Raw genomic sequence first — 22,433 nt, 5'->3', positions numbered from 1 at the left:
ATTCAGTCAGTGGCCACATAGGAGCTTTCTCTATGCAGGAGGGAGTAAATATACATCCTCCCGTATCGGCCTCTTGTGTGCGGCTGCTACAGCGTGCAACGGCATGCTCTGTAGAAAAAAGTAAATGACACCGTGCTATGGAATCCACAAATAAAATGTGATGAGGGTATATCAGGGATTGGCACATGAATGGGCTGGTATTTAGAAGAGAAATCTGCTGCCGCTACAAATTACTACCACCTGGGTGGAGCACAAAATGGATTATGGGGGTGTAGACATGGCGCTGTTTCCCTTAAAATATATATAAAGGTAAAAATGTAAAAATAAAATAAAAGTGTTAGGGATAGTTGACTGGGTCCTGATGTAAAACCCTCCCATAAGTGTTAGGTCAAAACCAGCCAAAGGGGTGGGTGTGTTACACCCTCTGTCTCTCCCAATCTATAGAGATATAGAGATAGAGGGAAAATTAGTAATGTAAAATCACCATGTGAATAAATTGCACCTTATGTGCTGAAATAAACTGTGTTACACCCTCTGTCTGATAGTCTCAGGGTGTGTTTAAAAGGCAAATGCAAAACTATATATAAATGCCAAACATATAAACAAATACAGTGCTATATTAAACCTCTGGTGCAAAAAAACACTACTTAGTGTTACACCCCCTGGGGGCAAAAATAAAAAGTAGCCTATATAATGGTATTACACCCTCTGTTGGTGGGTAACAAAGTGTATGTATTTAAAGGTGCTGAACTTCAGATAGGGTGTCCCACTGTGTGCTACACCCTCTGGAGTCCGCAAACTAAAATCTATGGTCCATAAATGGAAATATAATATATATGGATAACTGCTGTATCAAAACTCTGGTATGTGAAAAAATCCAATGTACCAATAAATAAACAAATAAATAAACAAAACCAAAACGGAAAAAATAAATTAAAATTAATAATGATGAATGTGGTGAAAAAAATTAAAAATAAATGTACAATTCAGTATACGTCTATGTGTTACACCACAGTACAAAAACAATTAATGAAATTGTAGTAAACACTTAATCATTAATAAATTAGTCCATACGATAAATAAAGTGACTTGTGCTCAAAAAACAGTATCCAGTGCTTCATCAGAATTAGGTGCTAATTATCCTTTCAAGTAACAGTGGTGCCAGGTGACAGTGTCCGTGTTGATAATATGATTGCACTCACCAGATGACATTACCCCCCCAGGGGTGTTATGCCTTCACAGTGTGAGCCACTTTGCAGCTCTCTGGATTTCTGCTGGGCAATCTGAGAACTGTTTTGCTGGCTTTCCCACCAAGATGTCACATAGAGGAAAGAGCTCCAGATGACGTCTTGGATGACGAAACGCCTAGAGCGTCATTGCGTCACTTCCGGTCTGAGCGGCGATTGTTGTTACACAGCGCCAGCTCTTGTTTTACCTTCTTGCATGACAAAAACATGGTAAATGTGAGTATATCTCCTAAACTTTTTACCAAAGAAAGTCTTTTTTAAACAATATTACACTATGGGCATTACTCTTTTCTCTTACACTAATCCTCTCCACCCCTTTCCATTCCCCAGCACAAGTCCTCTCATTCCCTAAACCTTTCCCCCAGCACAAATCCTCTATTCCCCTAAATCCACCCCCCCAACTAATTCTCCCCCCAATCCCCGCTCCCTGAACAAATCGCCACAACCTCCCCATCCCCTCTCGTAGAACATATCCTCCCCCCGATTCTGCCTCCTAGCATAACCCTCCCCCAGTCCCCTTCCTAATCTTCTACCACCCCAACATGTTCCTCCCACTAATTATCTCCCCTCCATATCCTCCCTGCCAGCACAAATCCTCTCACTCCCCAACCCCCCCCCCCAATTCCTCTTCTTAGCACAAATCCTCGCGCCCCCAACACAAATCTTCTCCTCCCCTAAATATCCCAGAACTAGTCATTCCCCCCAAGACCCCCCTCCCAGCAGAAATCACCACCCAATCCCCCCTTAGCACATATCTCATTCTAAATTCACCTTACTAACACATATCATCTCCTTCACATGAATTCCTCCTTTCTAACACATATCATTCACCACCAGCTCACATCGTCCCCTCCCTCAAATCCCCCCAGCTTAAATCCTCCCACTACCTAAACTTTTCGCCCAGTAGAAATCCCCCCATCCCCCACCCCAGCACAAATCCATTCCTCTCCTAAATCCCCCAGCACCAATCTCCCCTCCAAATCCCCTCTCCCAGCACGAATCAGCCCCCCCCCCACCACCACCACAAATCCCCCTCAATCCTTTTCCTAATCCTTTCACCCACCCAGCACAAACCTTTCCAACACAAATACTCTCAACCGACGCCCCCCCCCCCCCAAAACCCCCCTCCAAGCACTAATTCTCTTGCCTCCAAATTCCTCCTCCCCGCACACACCACCTTTCCCTAATTCCCCAACCCCCCCCTTTGCACAAATCCTCCCCCCTTCCCAAAGTCACCCTGCTAGCAAAAATATCCCCCCTCCCAAATTCTACTGCCCTAACACAAATCCTCTCACTCTGCAAATCTCAACCCCCATCTCTCATTCTTAGCACAAATACCCCCCCCCCCAGCACTAATCCCCCCCAATCTCCCGCTTAGCACAAATTCCCCCCACCCCCAATTAACCTTCCTAGTACAAATTATCCCCCCCCCCCCCAATTCCATCTAATCCCCTAAACAAATCCTTCATCACCAGCACAAATTCTCCCACCCCAAATCCCACTCCCCATCACTAATCCCCACCCCCCAAATGCTCCCCGTTAGCAAAAATACCCACCTCAAACACCTTCCCAGCACAAATCCCACCCCCCTTCCCCAATTTACCCTCCCAGTCCTAATTATCCCCAGCACCAATCCTAGTTTTTAACTCTCCCCAGGTTATTTTGTCCCCCAGTAAAATTCCCCCTCCCTCCCTCAATTTACAGACCTCAGATACACCATGCCATGTCACACATCGTCCATCCCAGGCTTCTTCTTGTGTGTGTCATGTGACATGTCAGAGCCAAGGAGGAGCCTAGAGGAAGCTTCCCTGGGTTCTGACGTCTGTGGCAGTCAGCCCATGGAGAGAGCAATTCCAGCTGCAGGAGTGGCAAGGGATCATGGCGTCAGGGACCCAGGGCACCCCACAGGAGATGGGGTGTGTGCCTTGGGTGCCCAACACTAGTGACACCCCTGGTGCTATGTATGCTTTCCTATACTGGAGCACCTCTCCTCTGCACTGTCCAACCCCTGTACCTGTCATGTCTAAAGCTAGCCATACACTCATTTCTGTACAATCTCCTTTAGGTTTACCAAAATAATTTAATAGGAGGACACATCTAAACAATCTATTCAATTTGTATCAAATCAGGCAAGCCTTCATACTAAATATTTGAAAGCATATGAGGAAATTGTACAGTAAGATTGCATAGTGTATGGTCACCTTAAGGAGCTGTGCTATGTATGATCTCCTAATTGGCACAACTTCTCCACCCTGTCCATCCCATGCATGTACCTGTCATGTCTGATGACCTGTGCTATCATGTATGATCTCCTAAGTTGGCACCACTCTTCTACCCTGTCCATCATATGTACCTGTCATATCTAATGACCTGTGCTTTGTATGATTTCCTAAGCTCTCCTCTGCCCTATGTTTTCCTAGTGCCTGTCATGTCTGAAGACCTGTGCTATGTATGATCTCCTCAACTGGCACATCTCATTTGCACTGTCCATCCCTTGTACCTGTGATGTCTTGGGATATGTACTATTTATGATCTCTTCAATTGGCACATATTTACACTGCCAATTCCATGTACCTGTCATATCTGACGATCTGTGCTATGTATGATCTCTTAAGTTCTCCTCTGCACTGTCCATCACTTTTACCTGTCATGTCTGAGGACCCGTCCTTTGTATGATCTCCTAAACTCACCTTTGTCCTTTCCATCTGTATCTGTCATATCTGAGGACCTGTGCTATATCTGATCTCCTAACCTGGTACCTCTATTCTGCAATGTCCATACTCTTACCTGTCATGTCTGATGACCTGTGCTATATATGATCTCCTAAACTGGCACCTCTCCTCTGCAACGTCCATCCCATGTACCTGTCATATCTGAGGACCTGTGCTATATATGATCTCCTAAGATGAGCTCTCCTCTGCCATGTCCATCACCAGTACCTTTCATACCCGATGACCTGTGCTATAGCTGATCTCCTAAACTGGCACCTCTCCTCTGCAATGTCCATCCCATGTACCTGTCATATCTGAGGACCTGTGCTTTATCTGATCTCCTAAGCTGAGCTCTCCTCTGCCATGTCCATCACCAGTACCTTTCATACCCGATGACCTGTGCTATAGCTGATCTCCTAAACTGGCACCTCTCCTCTGCAATGTCCATCCCCTGTACCTGTTATATCTGAGGACCTGTGCTTTATCTGATCTCCTAAGCTCTCCTTTGCTGTGTCCAGCCCCTGTACCTGTCATATCTGAGGACCTGTGCTATGTTTGCTCTCCTAAGCTCTTCTCTGCCCTGTCCTTCCCATGTACCTATCATATCTGAGGACCTGTGCTATGTCTAATCTCCTAAGCTCTTCTCTGCCCTGTCCATCCCCTGTACCTGTCATATCTGAGGACTCTTCCTATATCTAATCTCCTAAACTGGCACCTCTATTCTGCAATGCCAATGCCCTGTGCCTGTCATGTCTGAGAACCTGTGCTATGCATGATCACCTAAACTGACACCTCTTCTCTGCCCTGTCCATCCCTTGTACCTGTCATAACTGATGACCTGTGCAATGTTTGATCTCCTAAACTGGCACCTTTTATCTGTCCTGTCCATACCCTATACCTGTTATATCTGATGACCTGTTCTATGTATCATCTCCTTAACTGTCAATTCTTCTGTGCCCTATCCATCCCTTGTACCTGTCATACCTGATGACCTGTGCAATGTCTGATCTCCTAAACTGGCACCTCTTCTCTGCCCTGTCCATCCCTTGTACCTGTCATAACTGATGACCTGTGCTGTTTGATCTCCTAAATTGGCACCTTTTATCTGCCCTATCCATACCCTATACCTGTTATATCTGATGACCTGTTCTATGTATCATCTCCTAAACTGGCAATTCTTCTGTGCCCTATCCATCCCTTGTACCTGTCATACCTGATGACCTGTGTAATGTCTGATCTCCTAAACTGGCACCTTTTCTCTGCCATGTCCATTCCCTATGCCTGTTATATCTGTTGACCTGTGCTATATATCATCTCCTAAACTGTCACCTCTTTCTACTCTGTCCATCCTCATGCACCTTTCATGTCTGATGACCTGTGCTAAATATCAGATCTCCTAAGCTCTTCTCTGCCCTTTCCATCTCTTATCATTGTAGCAGGTGAGAGTTTCCTCTTCTAGGAGGTGTGAAGCCATCTCCAGTGTGATGAGTGCTGGGGGTGGTCCCTGAAATGCTCATTTAATAAGAAGAATCCGTGCTGTAGAAGAATGGCAAGTGAACACAGCATCAGCATCAGCACCAGCACCGGCAGCATCAGGCAGAGATGTGACTCTCCAGCAGCATGCTGCCTGCCTTCCAGTGCAGACTTAATCATCCAGCATCCCTTCTCCTAGCCAGACATGGAGATTAGAATTGCTTTTATCATCAGCTTCCCAGCAAAGATTCAATCATCCCTGGCAGGGGCAGCTCTTTAAAGTAGTTGCAGTGGGAGTGATGGGAGGTTAATCTGCTGGAGATCACTGCATGCTGCTCCTGTCTCCCTCCTTCACTTTTCCTGGACTGTCAGGACTGGAGAGCCCAGCTGAGGACCTTTGCCTTGCCTTGGGGGAGCTGAGGAGGAGAAGAGGCTGCCCCGGCTTGTGGTTGCTTTGTGATGGGCTAGCGGAGAGCTGGGAGCATAGCATGAGGATGAAGCCTGGCTGGCAGCCCCTGCTCAGCTCATGATCGCTAGGAAATTGCAGCATGGGCACCGCTGACCAGTCCTTGCTGAGGATGCATCTCTCTGGCAGCTGTGGACTTTTCTTCCCCTTCTTCTACATTCTCATTGGCATGCTCCCGCAGATGTCCCAGCAAGTTCTAAGGATCGGTGAGTAGCAGCATGCCAATGCAAGTCAGCCCAGAGTGCAGGCAGACAGTCCCCCACTGAAAGCAATGGCATTGTCTGTAGCAGTGGCCGGTAATTGTGCCTAGCAAGCCAGGGCAGAATTAAGACAGCTGACTTTTTTTTTGCAGGTACAAGTACTAGCTCTCCTATGCATGACCTGGCATAAGCAGTGCATTTGATTGCTGGATTAGAAAAAAGGACACCTTCAAAAATAAGTTAGAAGTTAGCATTGATGGCTGACTTTGTTTGCAGGTGCAAGTTCCTGGGCTCCTATGCCTAAGCTTGGACAAGGAGGGCACTTGATGATTGCAAATTGCAATAGGCAAAGGAAAAAGGATGATGATGACAGACTATGCACCTACAAAATAAGTTAGCAATAACAGCTGTATTTCTGCCCTGGCAGGTTTCCTATAAGTACTTAAGAGGATTTATTGACAACCTGTAGCTCCCTAGAAGTAGAACTAAAAGCACCAGCTGAACTTTAGATGCCAGTTGCGTCTGTTTTCAAATCACTTGTGTGTTTTGTTTTTTTTTGGAGATTTTGATTCTATACCATTTTTGCTGGTTGGTTTTCTATATAGGTAAATGGGTTGTGTATATTGATCCCCAAAAGTGATTTTCTATATAGATATGAGGGAAGTATACTGATACCCAAAAGTGATTTCCTATATAAATAGGGGTTGTGTATACTGACCCCCAAGAGTGATTTTCTATATAGATATGGGTTGTGGATACTGATCCCAAAATTGATTTTTCATATAAGTAAATGGGTTCTGTATAATGATCCCCAAAAGTGATTTTTTTATATAGGTATGGGTTGTGTATACTAATCCCCAAATGAGATTTTTCTATATAAGAATATAGGTGGATTGTAATGATACCCAAAAGTGATTTTCTATATGAGTATATAAGTATATGAGTTGTGTATAATGATCACAAAAGTGGTTTCCTATATAGGAATGGGTTGTGTATACTGATTCCCAAGAGTGATATTCTACATAAGTATGGGTTGTGTACAATAATCCCCAAAAGTGATCTCCTATATAGGTATGGGTTGTATTTACTAATCCCCAAAGGTGATTTTCTATATAAGTTAATGAGTTGTGTATACTTATCCCCAGAAGTTGTTTTCTATATAGATATGGGTTGCATATTCTGAACCCCAAAACTGATTTTCTATGTAAGTATATGGGTTGTGTATAATGATCCCCAGAATTAATTTCCTGTATAGGTATGGGTTGTGTATACTGATCCCCTAAAGTGACTTTCTATATAAGTATATGAGTTGTGTATAATGATCTCCAATAGTGATTTTATATATAAGTATGGGTTGTGTATACTGATCTCCAATAGTAATTTTCTATATAAGTCTATATAAGTAAATGAGTTGTCTATAATGATCCCCAAAAGTGATTTCCTACATAGGTATGGGTTATGTATACTGATGCCCAAGAGTGATTTTCTATATATACAGTTTGTATATGTGTTGTGTCTACTGATCCACAAGAATCATTTTTATATAGGTATAAGGATTGTGTATACTGATCCCCAATAGTGATTTGTATATATAAGTATATGAGTTGTGTATATTGATCCACACAAGTGATTTCCTATATAAGTCTATATAAGTATATGAGTTGTCTATAATGATCACCAAAAGTGATTTCTTATAAAGGTATGGGTTATATATACTGATCCCCAAGAGTGATTTTCTATATACAGTATGTATATGTGTTGTGTCTACTGATCCCCAAGAATAATTTTATATAGGTATAAGGATTGTGTATAATTATTCCCAAGAGTGTTGTAACAAATCACTATATATGCACCTAGACTAAGGATGAATGAATCTAATGATTGCCTGTTGAATTTGCAAGGCTGCTGTTATAGTATAGTATAAATGTAAAAAGACAAAAGAACATTAAAAGATAAAAATTCCATTTACTATGTTGAAAGGGGTGGGTGGTTACTGTATGCTTGGTTAGTTCTGAAATCCAGGATTTTTTTTTTCTTGACAACCTGTCAGGGTCCCTGGAAGTAAGTGACAAGTGACAACTATACATTTTATACAGAGGAGTAAGCGGTGGCACCCAGTTAGTTCCTTGATTGAGGTGGGTGGCTTTGCTTACTGGAAGCTGTGCAGCAACTTTCTAATAGCAGCACGTGGTACACGCTTAACCCTTTGAGATATACAGGAACCAATAAGCCATTTATTTATAAGCATTTTAGGTATGCCAAGACTTATTGCAATCCCTTCAGATGTATGGATACCTATAAACTGTACTGGCATTGTATATATAGGACACTTGTATGTAGTAGAGTACGTTGGTTCCAGTAGTGTTGGCTTCTTCTCGGTATAGATCTGCCCATCATACAAGCCATCCCTGATACCCAGGCTCACACAATACTCCTCCACTACAGAGAGGATGCTGATGCTGTGTTTGGATGCCAACAGGAGAGGATGCAGATCCAACAGAGCGATGGAACTGCCTGAACTTCCCCAAAACTGCACACATCACACACACAATCAATGGACTCAACACATAGCAGAAGCTTCATCTTCACGCTTCCTTGGATCTGATTGTGTTCAGAGACATTCTGTTTCCCACTGCTGTACTAGCTGCTGATTACAACCACTTATCTTCACGCACACCATGCCTAATACTTTGTATTCATCAGAGTTGATACAGCAAATAGAAACTATGTTGTACAGAAAGGCTTCACACACACGTAAAGGCAAAGGATAGAAGATTGTTAGCAAAGTCTAGAACAGCCATTTTCAACCCTTTTAACACGAGGGAACTCTTGAATTGACTTTCTGGTCTCAAGGAACCTCTGCTAATAGTTTTAATATCTAAAGCTTATAGTACATTATTGTAATGGTCATTGGGAAGAATCCCCCTTACATAGAAGATCATTGTTGTTAGGGATTTTTTAGTTGTTGCTCAAGGAACCCCTAGCAACCTCTGGAGGAACCCCACAGTTCTACGGAACCCTTGTCGAGAAAAGTTGGTTTAGGAGCAACTGCAAGCAGGTAGCAGATTTGTTTTTCAGTTATCGATTTGAAGAGATACATAACAATGTAAATAATGAAAACACTAGTTGTTATGCGTCTGCAATTCAATAAACAAATGACGAAGTTCAAGAAGCTTAACAGACCATGAACACTTTGAAATGTCAGAATAGAGTTTCCACGCCATGTGTGCCTATTGTAGTAGAGTGTGCAATAGCGGGTCACTCCATCTGCAGCGGCACTGCTAACGATAGCTTAAAGGGAAACTGTTGTCTTTTTAATGTTTTTTTTTAATCTTGTTCAATATTTTTATTAAGGAAAAGTTTTATAAGAATTACGGTTATTGAGGGAGGTTAAAGCGAGTGATAACATATCTCTAATGGCAGCTGGGAGTAAACTTTATATCAATATAGAAGTGTGCACATAAATCATAGAAGAACATTTCCACAGCATGTCACCCAAGAGAGAGCAGTAATTCTGTAAAAGAGGAAAGGGCAATGGAGCAAAAAATGGTGTCAAGGAAGTGGAAGAGGGTCAGACGAGCACTCCTAGGGACATTGGTAGAACCAAACTTCAGATACTTGGATGCATCTAGAATGTTTTTTGTAATCCATTTATAAAATCCAAAAAGTAATAATGTAGTCATTCAAATGACAACTTTTGTCATTTCTTGGCATTACACGTAGGACTGAACCATTGACAATCTCTCCATGGCCACTCCTGTTTGGAATCACCTAGATCAGGGGTGTCCAACCTGGTCCACATGTGGCCCAAGACGGCTATGAATGTGGCCCAAGACGACTATAAATATGGCCCAACATAAAATTGTAAACTTACTTAAAAATTTTGATTTTTTTTGAGGAATTTTTTGTAAAAATGTGTTTACACCTAGTGAACACATGCAGCCAAAGAAAAATTTGACAGTGTCTCTTTACTGGACTTTTATAAGTGTTATCTCCTCAAAGAAGAAACTCCCTCTTTACAATCGCGCCTTATTCATGTCATCAGTTTTCAGCTGCACCTATGTTTGTGAGTAACTATTTTCAAAGATGAAGCACATGAAGGGCAAAATTAGAACCAAAATATCTAAGGAGTACCTTGAGAATTCATTGAGAATTGCTACTACATCCATCAAACCAGATATTGAGGTGTTAGTTTATAAAAAACTGTTTCAAATATCGCACTAGTTATCTGTTGTTCTCTTTTACTTTTATAATAAAAAATATTGCAAAAAATGAATAAAGTCTTATTTTATTAGATAGGTTAATTATCTATATCAGTGATCGTTAACTTGTGATCTGCCAGACTTTTTCTGCTCATAAGCTATCCTTATGCCCTGTACACACGATGGTGTGTTTGCCATCGGAATAAACGCCGAAGGTTTCTCCGACGGAATTCCGCTCAAGCGGTCTTGCCTACACACAGTCACACCGAAGTCCTACCGTACAGAACGCGGTGACGTACAACACGTACGACAGGGCTAGAAAAAGGAAGTTCAATAGCCAGTAGCCAATAGCTTCCGTCTCGTACTTGCTTCAGAGCATGCGTCGTTTTTGCTACGTCGGAACATCATACAGACGAGCGGTTTTCCCGATAGGAATTGGTTCCATCAGAAAAATTTAGAACATGTTCCATTTCTAGGTCTGTCAGAATTTTCGAAAAAAGAGTCCGATGAGGCATACCCACGATCGGAATAGATGATAAAAAGCTTCCGTCTGAATTTTTCTGTCGGACATTCCGCTCGTGTGTACGCGGCTTTATTGTTAATGTATTTTATGTGTGGTCCAAGACAATTGCTCTTCTTCCAATGTGGCCTGGGAAGGTCAAAAGGTTGGACAGCACTGACTTAAATGTTCTACTCCATTCACTGCCTTGGGGCAGAGATCACATGAGAGTTGGTGGACCTGGTTTATAGTGATGCCACAAGCTCTATCAATGATAACAAGGCACAGATATTAGATATCTATTAGATATCCTGATAATCAACAGATGACTGCACATTCTATTGAGTTGACCGGGAAGGTTAGGAGAGAGGATGGGTATGACCATGCAAGTCATAAAGTGTTTATATGTTTGTTATTATATTTGGGCAGTTCAGTATGTATGGGCCTCAAATTGTATGCCCCTTATGCAAATAATGAGTTTCAGAAAGTCACTATTTGTACAAGTACGCCAACCTCCAATGTGACAATGCTTGGGCCCATCGGTATGCTCATTTAGGCATCTGGTGATCCATTGTGGGATGACGTTGAGGGAGTACCATTTCATTACTACAGGAAAGTAGAGGAACTGCAGGCAATGCTGGGGAAATACAGCCTGTAAGAAACCTTTTTTGTTAACAACTTAGTTGCAAATAAAAAAAAGACAATACTTAGCATACAAGACATGATAGTAATACATTAAAAGAATTGGTGTTGCAATTCACAATGAAAGGTCAGAAAAATTAGGTCTGCAAAAGTCAACTGGCCAGTCAAGTGGTAAATCATTATATTATATTACGGTATATCAATATCATATTTATAATGGTAGCCAAGGTCAATACAAAACGTATTTTCTTTTGAACTTTTTACAGCAGGGGCTGCACGAAGGACAAGGAGACATTGGTTTGTTTTAGAATAATTCCCATTAGTGTGGGAAGGATTTCTGTTTGTAGATGTAGTTATGCAGTGAATTGTCCTGCCAAGTGAAGCACGGATAACAAAGCCAATAATGACATTTAGATTGGGTGATACACCTACAAATAATATCCAGTACATTGATATGATTACTTTTGTGGGTCAGGAAGGAATATTGTCTGTTGGAAGGCAAAATTTGCCACATATTCACAAGGGTATTTTCCTTCCTCTGGACCACAATGTCTAAAGTTTTTTTCAAGGGTTACACTTGATGTACATCAGTATGATATAGCTTTATGTCTTACTTTATGATGATAAATGTATTCAGGGAAACCAATTAACTCACCACTACGAGAATGCTTTTCTTGATTGGGTTGCCCCATTTTCAATAGGTCCTCCCTCCTTGGTCTCTGTATTTTATGTGGCCATTTTGTAAATTGATGTCATCGATGGTCGACTTCTTTTTCCTTGTTTTGTGCCAACCCGCCGATGACATCATACCAGATCTGGATCATGCACAGTACAAGATAAGGGGTGGCATGCTTTTGAGCGTACGGCACACGAGCCATAAAAGCTTTGGCATATTTGGCAGAGATGATCTTGGACGGCTTACTGTTCAGTAACATGTCACACCAGATCTTGCCCCAGATCAGACAAGATCCCCTGGAAATGTATTGGTAATGTGGTGACCTCAGGGTGCACGTGTGCAAGGCTGCATCGACCAGTGCCTCAGGGGAACCTAGAAATGTCTGGACAAAGGTAAGTATTTTAGGAAAAACTATTTAATCAAAACATTGACTTGATGTTTATGCATGTGCATGCAGAGATACATGCACCATGTATGTTTGTGTTTTTGGGGGGGGGGGGGCACTTTAACAGCTTCTGTGAACTGACAAAAATTAATACAGGGTCATAACTATGTGTTATAGAGCCCCATAGCAAAACCATTAAGAGACCCCCTGTCTCCCCAATCTTCAAAGTGTTACTTAAACCGGGAGCCTGCATTCACTATATCTGGTCTCCCACGGTACACAGAACAAGGAAATGCAATTATTTCTTTTTTTAGTGTTTGGCTGAAGCCATTTATTATCAATCAATTGTGTTTACTCTTTTTAAATCATAATGGCAACAGAAACTACCCAAATAATCCTGATCAAAAGTTTACATACCCCAGTTTTTAAAACAGTGTATTGCCCCCTTTAACATCAATAACAGATTGAAGTCTTTCGTGTTATTTGTGGATGAGGCTCTTTATCTTCTCAGATGGTAAAGCTGCCCATTCCTCTTGGCAAAAAGCCTCCAGTTCCTGTAAATTCTTGGGCTGTCTTGCATGAACTGCACGTTTGCGATCTCCCCAGAGTGGCTGAATGATATTGAGGTGAGGAGACTGAGATGGCTACTCCAAACCTTCACTTTATTCTGCTGTAGCCAGTGACAGGTCGACTTGACCTTGTGTTTTGGATCATTGTCATGTTGGAATGTCCAAGTACATCCCATGCTGATGAATGCAAATGTTCCTCCAGTATTTTTGATAACATACTGCATTCATCTTGCAATCAATTTTGACCAAATGTACTGTGCCTTTGTAGCTCACACATCCCCCAAACATCAGTGATCCACCTCTATGTTTCCCAGTAGGAATGGTGTACCTTTCATCATAGGCCTTGTTGACTCCAAATGTAGTGTTTATGGTTGTGGCCAAAAAGCTCAATTTTTGTCTCATCACTCCAAATGACTTTGTGCCAGAAATGCAATTATTTCAGTAACTATAAACTGATAAAAACTTATTTAAAAATTATTTAACAAGTTAATGACTTCTATGCGAGCGTTGTTAAAGCATGTAGGAGGAGTTTTTATCCTCCTCTGACTGTCCTATGAGGTTGCATAACCCCTGACCCTCTGCCTGGACAGTTCTGATTGGCCCTGTGCTGAACACATGCACCCTCCCAAGAAAAAGAAAACTCTCTAGCAATACACACCAAACTGAGCATGTGCAGCTTACCCCCAAGGCTTTCAATTATCAGGAGATGGTTTGGGGACTCTCAAAGAAGGTGAGGATCAGACAAGACAGGATTAAACAGCCTTTTTACACAATGCAGAGGATTAACCCCTTACGTTCCACAGTGAGTATAACAAGCATGGTTTACTGCATATACAGCCTGATTTTACTGTTGTGGGTTTAGTAAATTCCTCTAGTGATACACAATATGTATTGCTTTCATAACCATCACGCAGAGGTTGTGTTCATGTTTTGTCCAAAAGCATTTGCTAGTCCTACCTGCAAACAAACAGATATCTGCTTCTGGGCCTCATAACAGTTATACCAGTCATACTGTCTGTTAAAGCTAAAATGATATCCTTGAATTCATTTCAAACCACCAAAAGCAAACCTTTGTAAAGTAATAACTAGAAAATGAGTACAAAATATTTGCAGGCATACCTAGGGCAAACCTTTTTTTTGTGCTGGGATTTTTTTTTCCTGTTTTGATGTTCTCCTCTTTATGTTTTGTACTTTGTGTATACATTTTATAGCTTATGTAATAAAAATGGAGCAAAGGGTAAAGATGTGCTTCTTAAAAGCTGGACACATACACAGAATGCCCTTCTTCTGATATGGGGAGTTAAGATTTGATCTTTCAAGCATCTGTTTTTACATGGTAAATGAAGTTCTGCAGCAGATGACCGTTCGAAAGTCTGTTGGTTTGAACGTGATGATGTACGAAGGGACTAGAATAAGGAAGTTCATAGCCAGTAGCCAATAGCTGCCCTTGCGTCCTTTTTTGTCCGTCGGACTAGCATACAGACCAACGGATTTTTCGACCGGACTCAAGTCCGTCGGAAGGATTTGAAACATGTTCCAAATCTAAAGTCCATCTGATTTTTGACAGAAAAAGTCCGCTGAAGGTCCGATGAAGCCCACACACGGTCGGATTGTCTGACGGATTTGTTCCGTCGGACCAGTCCGTTCGAAAAGTCCGCCCTTGTGTACACGGCATAAGACACATGAATACAGATGAAAAGTGGGTAGTTTGGTCCATTGTTGGACATCATTGGTGGATAAAACTAACCAATTTTATTTATGATGGATGCATCAGTCTGAATTTTTTATCTCCCAACTGTCCCAGATTTAGAGGAACTGTTCCTGATTTGGAACAAAGTCCCCCTGTACCTCTTTCCTCCACATTTCTCCCTCCCTTGGTCAGATCTATATAGTTGTATATAAAATACACTTTTTATCCTTCAAAAAATGTTTCCCAGTGTTAAACCTTTCATCCAATTTCTAACTGCTGCATTTGTAAATTTCAAAAGCCACTATAAAGGAACAGTAGTGGTAAAAAAAGAAAAAAAAAAAAAAACTTGTAGGTTTAACTAATCATTTTTTGTATAATTCTCCTTTAAGGGGGTGTGGCAGGGGGTGTGTCCTATGGCTACATACTGTTGCTAATAGGTGTCCCTCGTTCCCATCTCAAAAAGTCGGGAGGTATCTTTTAGGTCTGGTGTAACAATTGTTGAAACCAGAGGCGTAACTAGAACCTTCAGGGTCCTGTTGCAAGTAACCATGAAGACCTTGGTCCCGGGGACCTTTCCAATGATTCAGCCATTGCGGGGCCCTTGATTATGGTCCTGCAGCAGGACCCATTTCTGACTTCTTGGGTAGGGGCAAATTTCTTTTAGTAGTATACACTATACATATATTTTGTGATGAAATAACAATTCTAATTGTATATACCATATTTATCGGCGTATAACACGCACTTTTTTCCCCTTAAAATCAGGGGAAAGTCGCAGGTGCGTGTTATACGCCGATCCCCGCCGATCCCGAGCTGTCACATTTTCAAAATCGCGGACCGCGATTTGAAAATGGCACCGCCGGCGCCGAAGTACACAGAGCCGGTCCTCGGCTCTTTCCGGCGGCTCTCGTTTACTTTCGGCTCCACTCGTAGTCCCGCGGACCGCGATTTTGAAGCCCTGGAAGCAGGGACAGGGGATCCCAGGCTGCACTGGGGCAAGGCTGCACTGGGGAAGGCTGCACTGGGGAAGGCTGCACTGACAAGGCTGCACTGGGGAAGGCTGCACTGACAAGGCTGCACTGGGGAAGGCTGCACTGACAAGGCTGCACTGACAAGGCTGCACTGGGGAAGGCTGCACTGACAAGGCTGCACTGACATGGCTGCACTGACAAGGCTGCACTGACATGGCTGCACTGGGGAAGGCTGCACTGACAAGGCTGCACTGACAAGGCTGCACTGGGGAAGGCTGCACTGACAAGGCTGCACTGACAAGGCTGCACTGACAAGGCTGCACTGACAAGGCTGCACTGACAAGGCTGCACTGACATGGCTGCACTGACATGGCTGCACTGACAAGGCTGCAATGAAGGGCATTTAAATGTAAGTTTTTTTCCCTTCAACTTCCCTCCTAAAAGTTTTTTTTCCTTAAAATTCCCTCCTAAATTGGGGTGCGTGTTATACGCCGATGCGTGTTATACGCCGATAAATACGGTATTTAAATCACAAGAGTCTCCTCTTACATCAGAGTCCACAGAGTTCTCCTTTACATCTGAATACTCAGTTTCCCATTTACATCTGAACTTGCAGAGTTCCCCTACACTGTAGGGGTCCCCCCTTACTGTGCAGACTCTGATATAAGGGAGAACTCTGGGGACTTTGATTTAAGGAAGAACAGTGAGAACTCTGATGTAAGGGGGAACACTGCAGAGTCTGATATAAGGGGGTCCTTGGTAACTGGAGCCCCCACTTACATCAATGTCCCCAGCATTCCCCTTTAATCAGTGTTCCCAGAGCCCCTGTTACTTAAGAGCCTGCAGAATTTCCATTTTCCACCCATTGTTCTGTATGGGGAGGCGTATGTAAACGGACATGTTTCCAATTACACCTGCCTGGATCTGATCCAATGAAAACAGATGGATGGAGATCCATTCACCATCTGTCTAGTGGATTGGATGGCAGTCAGACTGGCCCATAGAGAACAGTGAGCTGCGTCCTTGTCTGCTCTGTGCAAGTGGAGCAGACACGGACCTGTCATCCACCTGCTCAGTGGGGATTAGCGAAGAGATCCCCCGCTGAGCAGGCAGATCGCCTATGTGAAAGGGCCCTAAGGGGGAGCTCTGTGGATTGTAATGTAAAGAGGAACTCTGATGTAGGGGGTGCTCTGGGAACCCTAATGTAGGGGGATCTCTGCTCATCAAAGCTCCCACTTACATCAGATTCTCCCTTTACATTACAGTCCACAGAGCTCTCCCTTATATTGGTGTGTTCAGAGGCTGGCGAGATAAGAGAGAAAGGGAGGGACACTTCACTCAACATAGATGGAGGCTTGGGCCATGGAGTTCTGTGGTCAGCAAGCAAGGCCTACTAGCCTGTGCTATACATACACATAGGCTGGCAGAGCATGCTGCAGTTTGTAGAGCACCGTACCAGGGAAACCCCAGCAGGCTGCTGTGTTGGTAGAGGGGCTCTGGTGACAACACTCTCTCTATTCAGTCCCCTCATTGACTGACCCACCTGTGTGCTGCTTTGTTTTCAACCGTCCACTGAGATGTTTGATTAGGAAGGAAGGCTTTCCTGGAGAGCTGTGGATCCCCTGTGAAGGGTTGCAGCATCCATGGTAAAAGCTGGCCTTCCCCCCACGATCTAGTAGCTTGACCACTATTGAACTTTCCATTTGAAAGGCACGGGGCTGCCGGGGATTGGAATGTGGGCGGAGCTGCGGGTACACACACAGGAGGAGGAGGAGAAGACCCTGCTCACTCTATTGCCCTGTACACACCATCGGACATTGATCGGCCATTCTGACAACAAATCCATTTTTTCCGATGGATGTTGGCTCAAACTTGTTTTGCATACACACGGTCGCATAAAGTTGTCGGAAAATCAGATCGTTCTGAACGCGGTGACGTAAAACACGTACGTCGGGACTATAAACGGGGCAGTAGCCAATAGCTTTCGTCTCTTAATTTATTCTAAGCATGCGTGGCACTTTGTGCGTCGGATTTGTGTACACACGATCGGAGTTTAAACAATCGGATTTTGTTGTCGGAAAATTTTATATCCTGCTCTCAAACTTTGTGATTCAGACGGAAAAAGTCTGATGGAGCCCACACATGATTGGAATTTCCGAAACACAATCCGATCTCACTTTTTCCGTCAGAAAATCCGATCGTGTGTACAGGGCATTACTCTTTCCTCTCCTGTCCCTGCGAGGAGGGAGGGTGGTCTGTTGGTAAGTATGGGGTCTGTGCAGTGTGAGAGAGAACCCTGGAGCCGTATCCCGGGCTTTTGGGCCCCCCCACAGTGGCAGAACTACAGGGCCCAGTCACAAGGGCGATTGCTGCGACCCTGATAATTCCGCCACTGGTTAAAACTTTTTTTGGATTGAACATCATTATTCTCAGTGGCAGCCCGTCCATTAGGGGCACCCGGGTGCCGCCCCCTCTCTCCAGGCCACCCCCTATATGGTAATAAATAGATTCATGCATAGCATGAATCTATCCATGGCCTCCTATTCATGCGTCCGGCCCCTTTTGGGTCACCGGGCACATGAATTACAGTGGCAGGGGATTTTTTTGAAGCACTTGATTAGAGCCATAGGCTCTAATAGGCTTCAAAATCGGATTGGCTTGGGTCTCAGAGCATGCGACCTGGAGCCCACCCAGGTGTTTTACAAAAGCAAATTAATATTCTATGTTGAAAAACTGATCCTCAATCCGGCCAATCAGATGCCGGTGTAAGACCTGTTTGCCGCCCCCCCCCAAAAAAAATTTCCCACCAACCGCCACTGATTATTCCAGACCTTTGGCCACCTTAATCCATAGCTACCAATCCACTGTCACCTTGTCATCAATTTAGAGAAATTGAAACAATGGAAATTGTATTTGATTGCTATGGGTTAATGATCTTTGAACTTTGTTTTTGATTTTAAAAGATCAGTCCTCCCAAATGTGATATTTCAGTAGTATTGGTGGTTCTCTGACTTAACATGTCTTGGCTACCCCAACAACGAGAACTTTCTGTTCTAATTCCAAAATTCATTTGGCGTTTTTTTGCTCACCTTTGTGTTTTTCAGCTCCTGTTATATTCTCGATACCAGCATTTCTCCACCATGTTTCCATGGAACCTTAGGGGTTTTCTAATGGTTGCTAAAGGTTCCTTGAGCTGTGGCTGATTGACCTCCCATCTTGCAAGCCTTACTAATTCCAGATCCACTGCCACTTGGCAATACCAGTGACCTGAAACCAATGATCTTTTTAGCTGTTTGAAAAAGTGACATTATGACAACCACTGTAAAGGGAACATTATTAATTCTGACCAACATGACATAGACATTTTTGCCTTTGACCTTAAATTAATTGGTTTCAGTAAAGGTTCCCTGAGACCTGAACACAATTTCAGGGGTTCCCCTGAGGTAAAAGGTTCAGAAACGCTGCTATATACATAAAAAAAAAAAAAAAAAACATTGCGAAAGAGGGGACCACTTGTAATGGCCATGGAAGAGGTGAAGAACCAGAAACTCAAGGCATAGACCTCTGCAACAACTTATCCAAAAGGTATAAGAGATTGTCAGTTGTTTTTTTCCTCCGGGATCTAACAGAAACGATAAAATAGAACTTTGGGTGGACTGACCCTTTAATAGTGATGGAATATTATGTGTTCATAAAAGGTCACTGTGTAATGTTAGATGGAGTAATAGAATTTTGGTGTGACCTGTTAACTGCTCATTTTGTCAGTTACTTACTACTGATGATTAACTGATCTAATTTATACCAACTGGACTGCTTATTTTTTACTGGACTGACTGCTTGTAAAATGCATGTCCTTGCTCGTACAGGCATGTCAGACTGGAATCTATTACAATGTGTACAGACGGAGATGACATTGAGTGTGGACCTATTACTGTGTGACAAGTGATATTAATTAAATGCATTGGTAATGAGGTTGCTATGACCCGTCACTGAGGATGAGTTGAAGGTCATTTTGGGTGTGTTGTGTCTTTCTTGCTTGCGTAAAGTTTTTTTTTTTTATATTGCGTAAAGTTCATTGTGGGATAAATGAAGCCCGACACTATAGACAGAGAAAGGGGCACATTGTATGTTTTGACTGTGCTACTGCACAGGGGCCCTAAACTTTGACATGAGGGAGGAAGCTGAAAGGAAATGTATAATAGTTTGTACATACCTTTGTTACTTATTACGACCAGGACTAAAAAATAAAACAACTTTTAAAAACAGAATAATATGAAATATTATTATTTTTTATTCCCATATCAAACCAGCAGGTGAAGTTTTACTCCGGCGGGCTACATTTTGCTCAACAGGGGATTCCCTGCTGATCAGAGCAGAGCAACTGGAAGACAGCTCCGTGTCTGCTTAGTTTCTTCTGACATGGACGGAGCCGCTCTGCTCTATGGGCAGATGGGTGGAAACAGATTCCACTGTCCTCTGATCTGATCCATCTGTTTATTTTTAGCCCACTGGATAGGAGCTGTAAATGGACACAAGTCACCGACCAGTCCATAGAGATGAATGGACTGTCTGATCAGGTCCACCTGAAAGACTAACAGGTGGACCTGATTGGAATGGGGCCTTAGGCTGGTCATACATGTTCAATATTCTTGTACAATTTTCCTTTAGATTTACCTTAAACTATGTAGTGCAAGGGCCTGCCTAATTGGATACAATTGAAAGTTGTTGAGGTTTTGACCTCATATTATATGTTTTTTGGTAAATCTAAAGGAAAATTGTACAGGTGGATTGAACATGTATGGCCAACCTAAGGGCCCTTATGCCGTGTACACACGAGCGGACTTTGGACGGACTGAACACCGAAGGACATTTTGACGGACTTTTGACGGAGTTCCGACGGAGTTCCGACGGAGTTCCGATGCAGCGGACTTGCCTACACACGATCACACCAAAGTCCGACTGATTCGAACGTGATGACGTACGACCGGACTAGAATACGGAAGTTCATAGCCAGTAGCCAATAGCTGCCCTTGCGTCGTTGTTCGTCTGTCGGACTAGCATACAGACAAACGCATTTTTCGACTGGACTCGAGTCCGTCGGAAAGATTTGAAACATGTTCTATTTCTAAAGTCCGTCTGATTTTTCGACAGCAAAGGTCCGATGAAGCCCACACACGATCGAATTGTCCGGCGGATTCATTCCGTCGGACCTTTGCTGTCGAAAAGTTTGGTCGTGTGTACACGACATTAGTCTCCTTTCCAGGTTTTCCAGTTTCTCCCTTCCATGTGTTGAAAAAAAAAAAGCTTATTGCGTATAGAGCTCAGTAGCTCAAGGTAAAATGTACATATACAAGTAAATGAGTCATAAAAATCTTGTTGCATATACAGCTCAGTAGCTCAAGGTAAAATGTTCACATACAAGTAAATGAATCATAGCAGTGGCTACTACTCCTGTGTTGGAGAGACAGCTCCACCACAGGTTTCCATTAGGCTCCATTCACAGCTTGGCGTTCCATTTTACGGGTGGCATCACTGCAATTCTGAGGCGCAAATCGCCGGACGCCCTTGCAAACCCCTGCTATTTTAAATGGCACCAAATGGCGGCACGGTTTTGCCGCGATTGTCGCCCGACGAATTCGGCCCTGATTTGTCCCTGAAACGGGGAACAGGGACGCACAGCGCTCTTATGCAATCTACAGCTGGTTCCAGTGTGAACCGAGCCTTAAAGAGACATTGGAATCATTTGATGACATTTTTTTCTTTTGTTTGTTCACTTTGCCGTATTCGAATCGGAAAAAATATTAAATTTTTGATTCGACTGATTCGAAATTAATGTATTTGAAAGTTTCGAATCAAAAAAATCTGTAAATTCAAAGAAAATTCGAAAGAAGACATAAAACGAATTCCGAATACGAATCCCGAATATGAATTGAACGAATCAATCGAAGCTAACGAAACTGAATAACTAGATTAATGAATCAAAATGAAACTAAACACATGTCTAGTGCCAGTCCAGGAATTCCTGCGCCCACTTTTTGTTTCTGGTTCGGTTTGGGTTTTGGATATTTCCGTTAGACCCAGGGAGGTCTCCTGCGCACATACCCTGGTTCTGAGCGAGCAATCTTTTCTGTGAATGACCACTTCTCCCTCTGTTGAAATGTGTTATTTGAATTTTTTTTTTTTTTCCAGATCCACGAGTGATCCTCAGCCTGCTGGGTTGTAAAGTAGCTGTTTATATCTACTACTTTATTTTCCATTTATGTGCACTCTAAGCAAGGCGTAATTATATATCACAGCAGTGGAACAGATTGAAATGAAATGAGAAAGTGGCAAATTGGAAAGCGTAGGAAAGCAACAACTGGGAGAGAGATCAGAGGAAAAGATTGAATGTAAAATAAGGGAAGAGGACAAAGGAGAGCGCGATGATACACGCCACATACAAAAGACATGTAAATGTTTTTTGAATGCCTTAAACCACCATCTTCTTTTGTGTTGTCCAATAAAAGGAAATTCCAGCTTATGCCTCGTACACACGAGTGGACTTTCCGTCAGAAAAGGTCCGACGGAATCATTCCATTGGATATTCCGATCGTGTGTGGGCTTCATCGGACTTTTTCTTTCGAAAATTCTGACGGACTTAGAAATAGAGCATGTTTTAAATCTTTCTGACGGGATCAGTTCCTATCGGGAAAACCGTTATGC

General features: G+C 42.9%; 1 protein-coding gene across 6 annotated transcripts in view; it reads left to right on the top strand.

The window, feature by feature from the left end:
• Nucleotides 1-5,476: 5,476 nt before the first annotated feature.
• Nucleotides 5,477-22,433, top strand: part of GRIK1 (glutamate ionotropic receptor kainate type subunit 1) — a 652,481-nt gene continuing 635,524 nt past the window's right edge. For 3 of the 6 annotated variants that reach the window (XM_073617099.1, XM_073617102.1, XM_073617100.1), the window contains exon 1: nt 5,484-6,103. In XM_073617099.1, coding sequence (XP_073473200.1) covers nt 5,980-6,103 — 124 coding nt within the window. In that variant the 5' untranslated portion in view covers nt 5,484-5,979. Of the gene's footprint in view, nt 6,104-22,433 lie in introns of all 6 variants that reach the window. The other 3 variants (XM_073617103.1, XR_012241793.1, XM_073617101.1) reach the window with 3 other exon arrangements.

The sequence above is a fragment of the Aquarana catesbeiana genome, linkage group LG02 (assembly GCF_042186555.1).
Source record: "Aquarana catesbeiana isolate 2022-GZ linkage group LG02, ASM4218655v1, whole genome shotgun sequence".
Lineage (NCBI taxonomy): Eukaryota > Metazoa > Chordata > Amphibia > Anura > Ranidae > Aquarana > Aquarana catesbeiana.
Note: the sequence above shows the minus strand (reverse complement) of the source record. Positions and strands in the feature narration are given on the sequence as shown.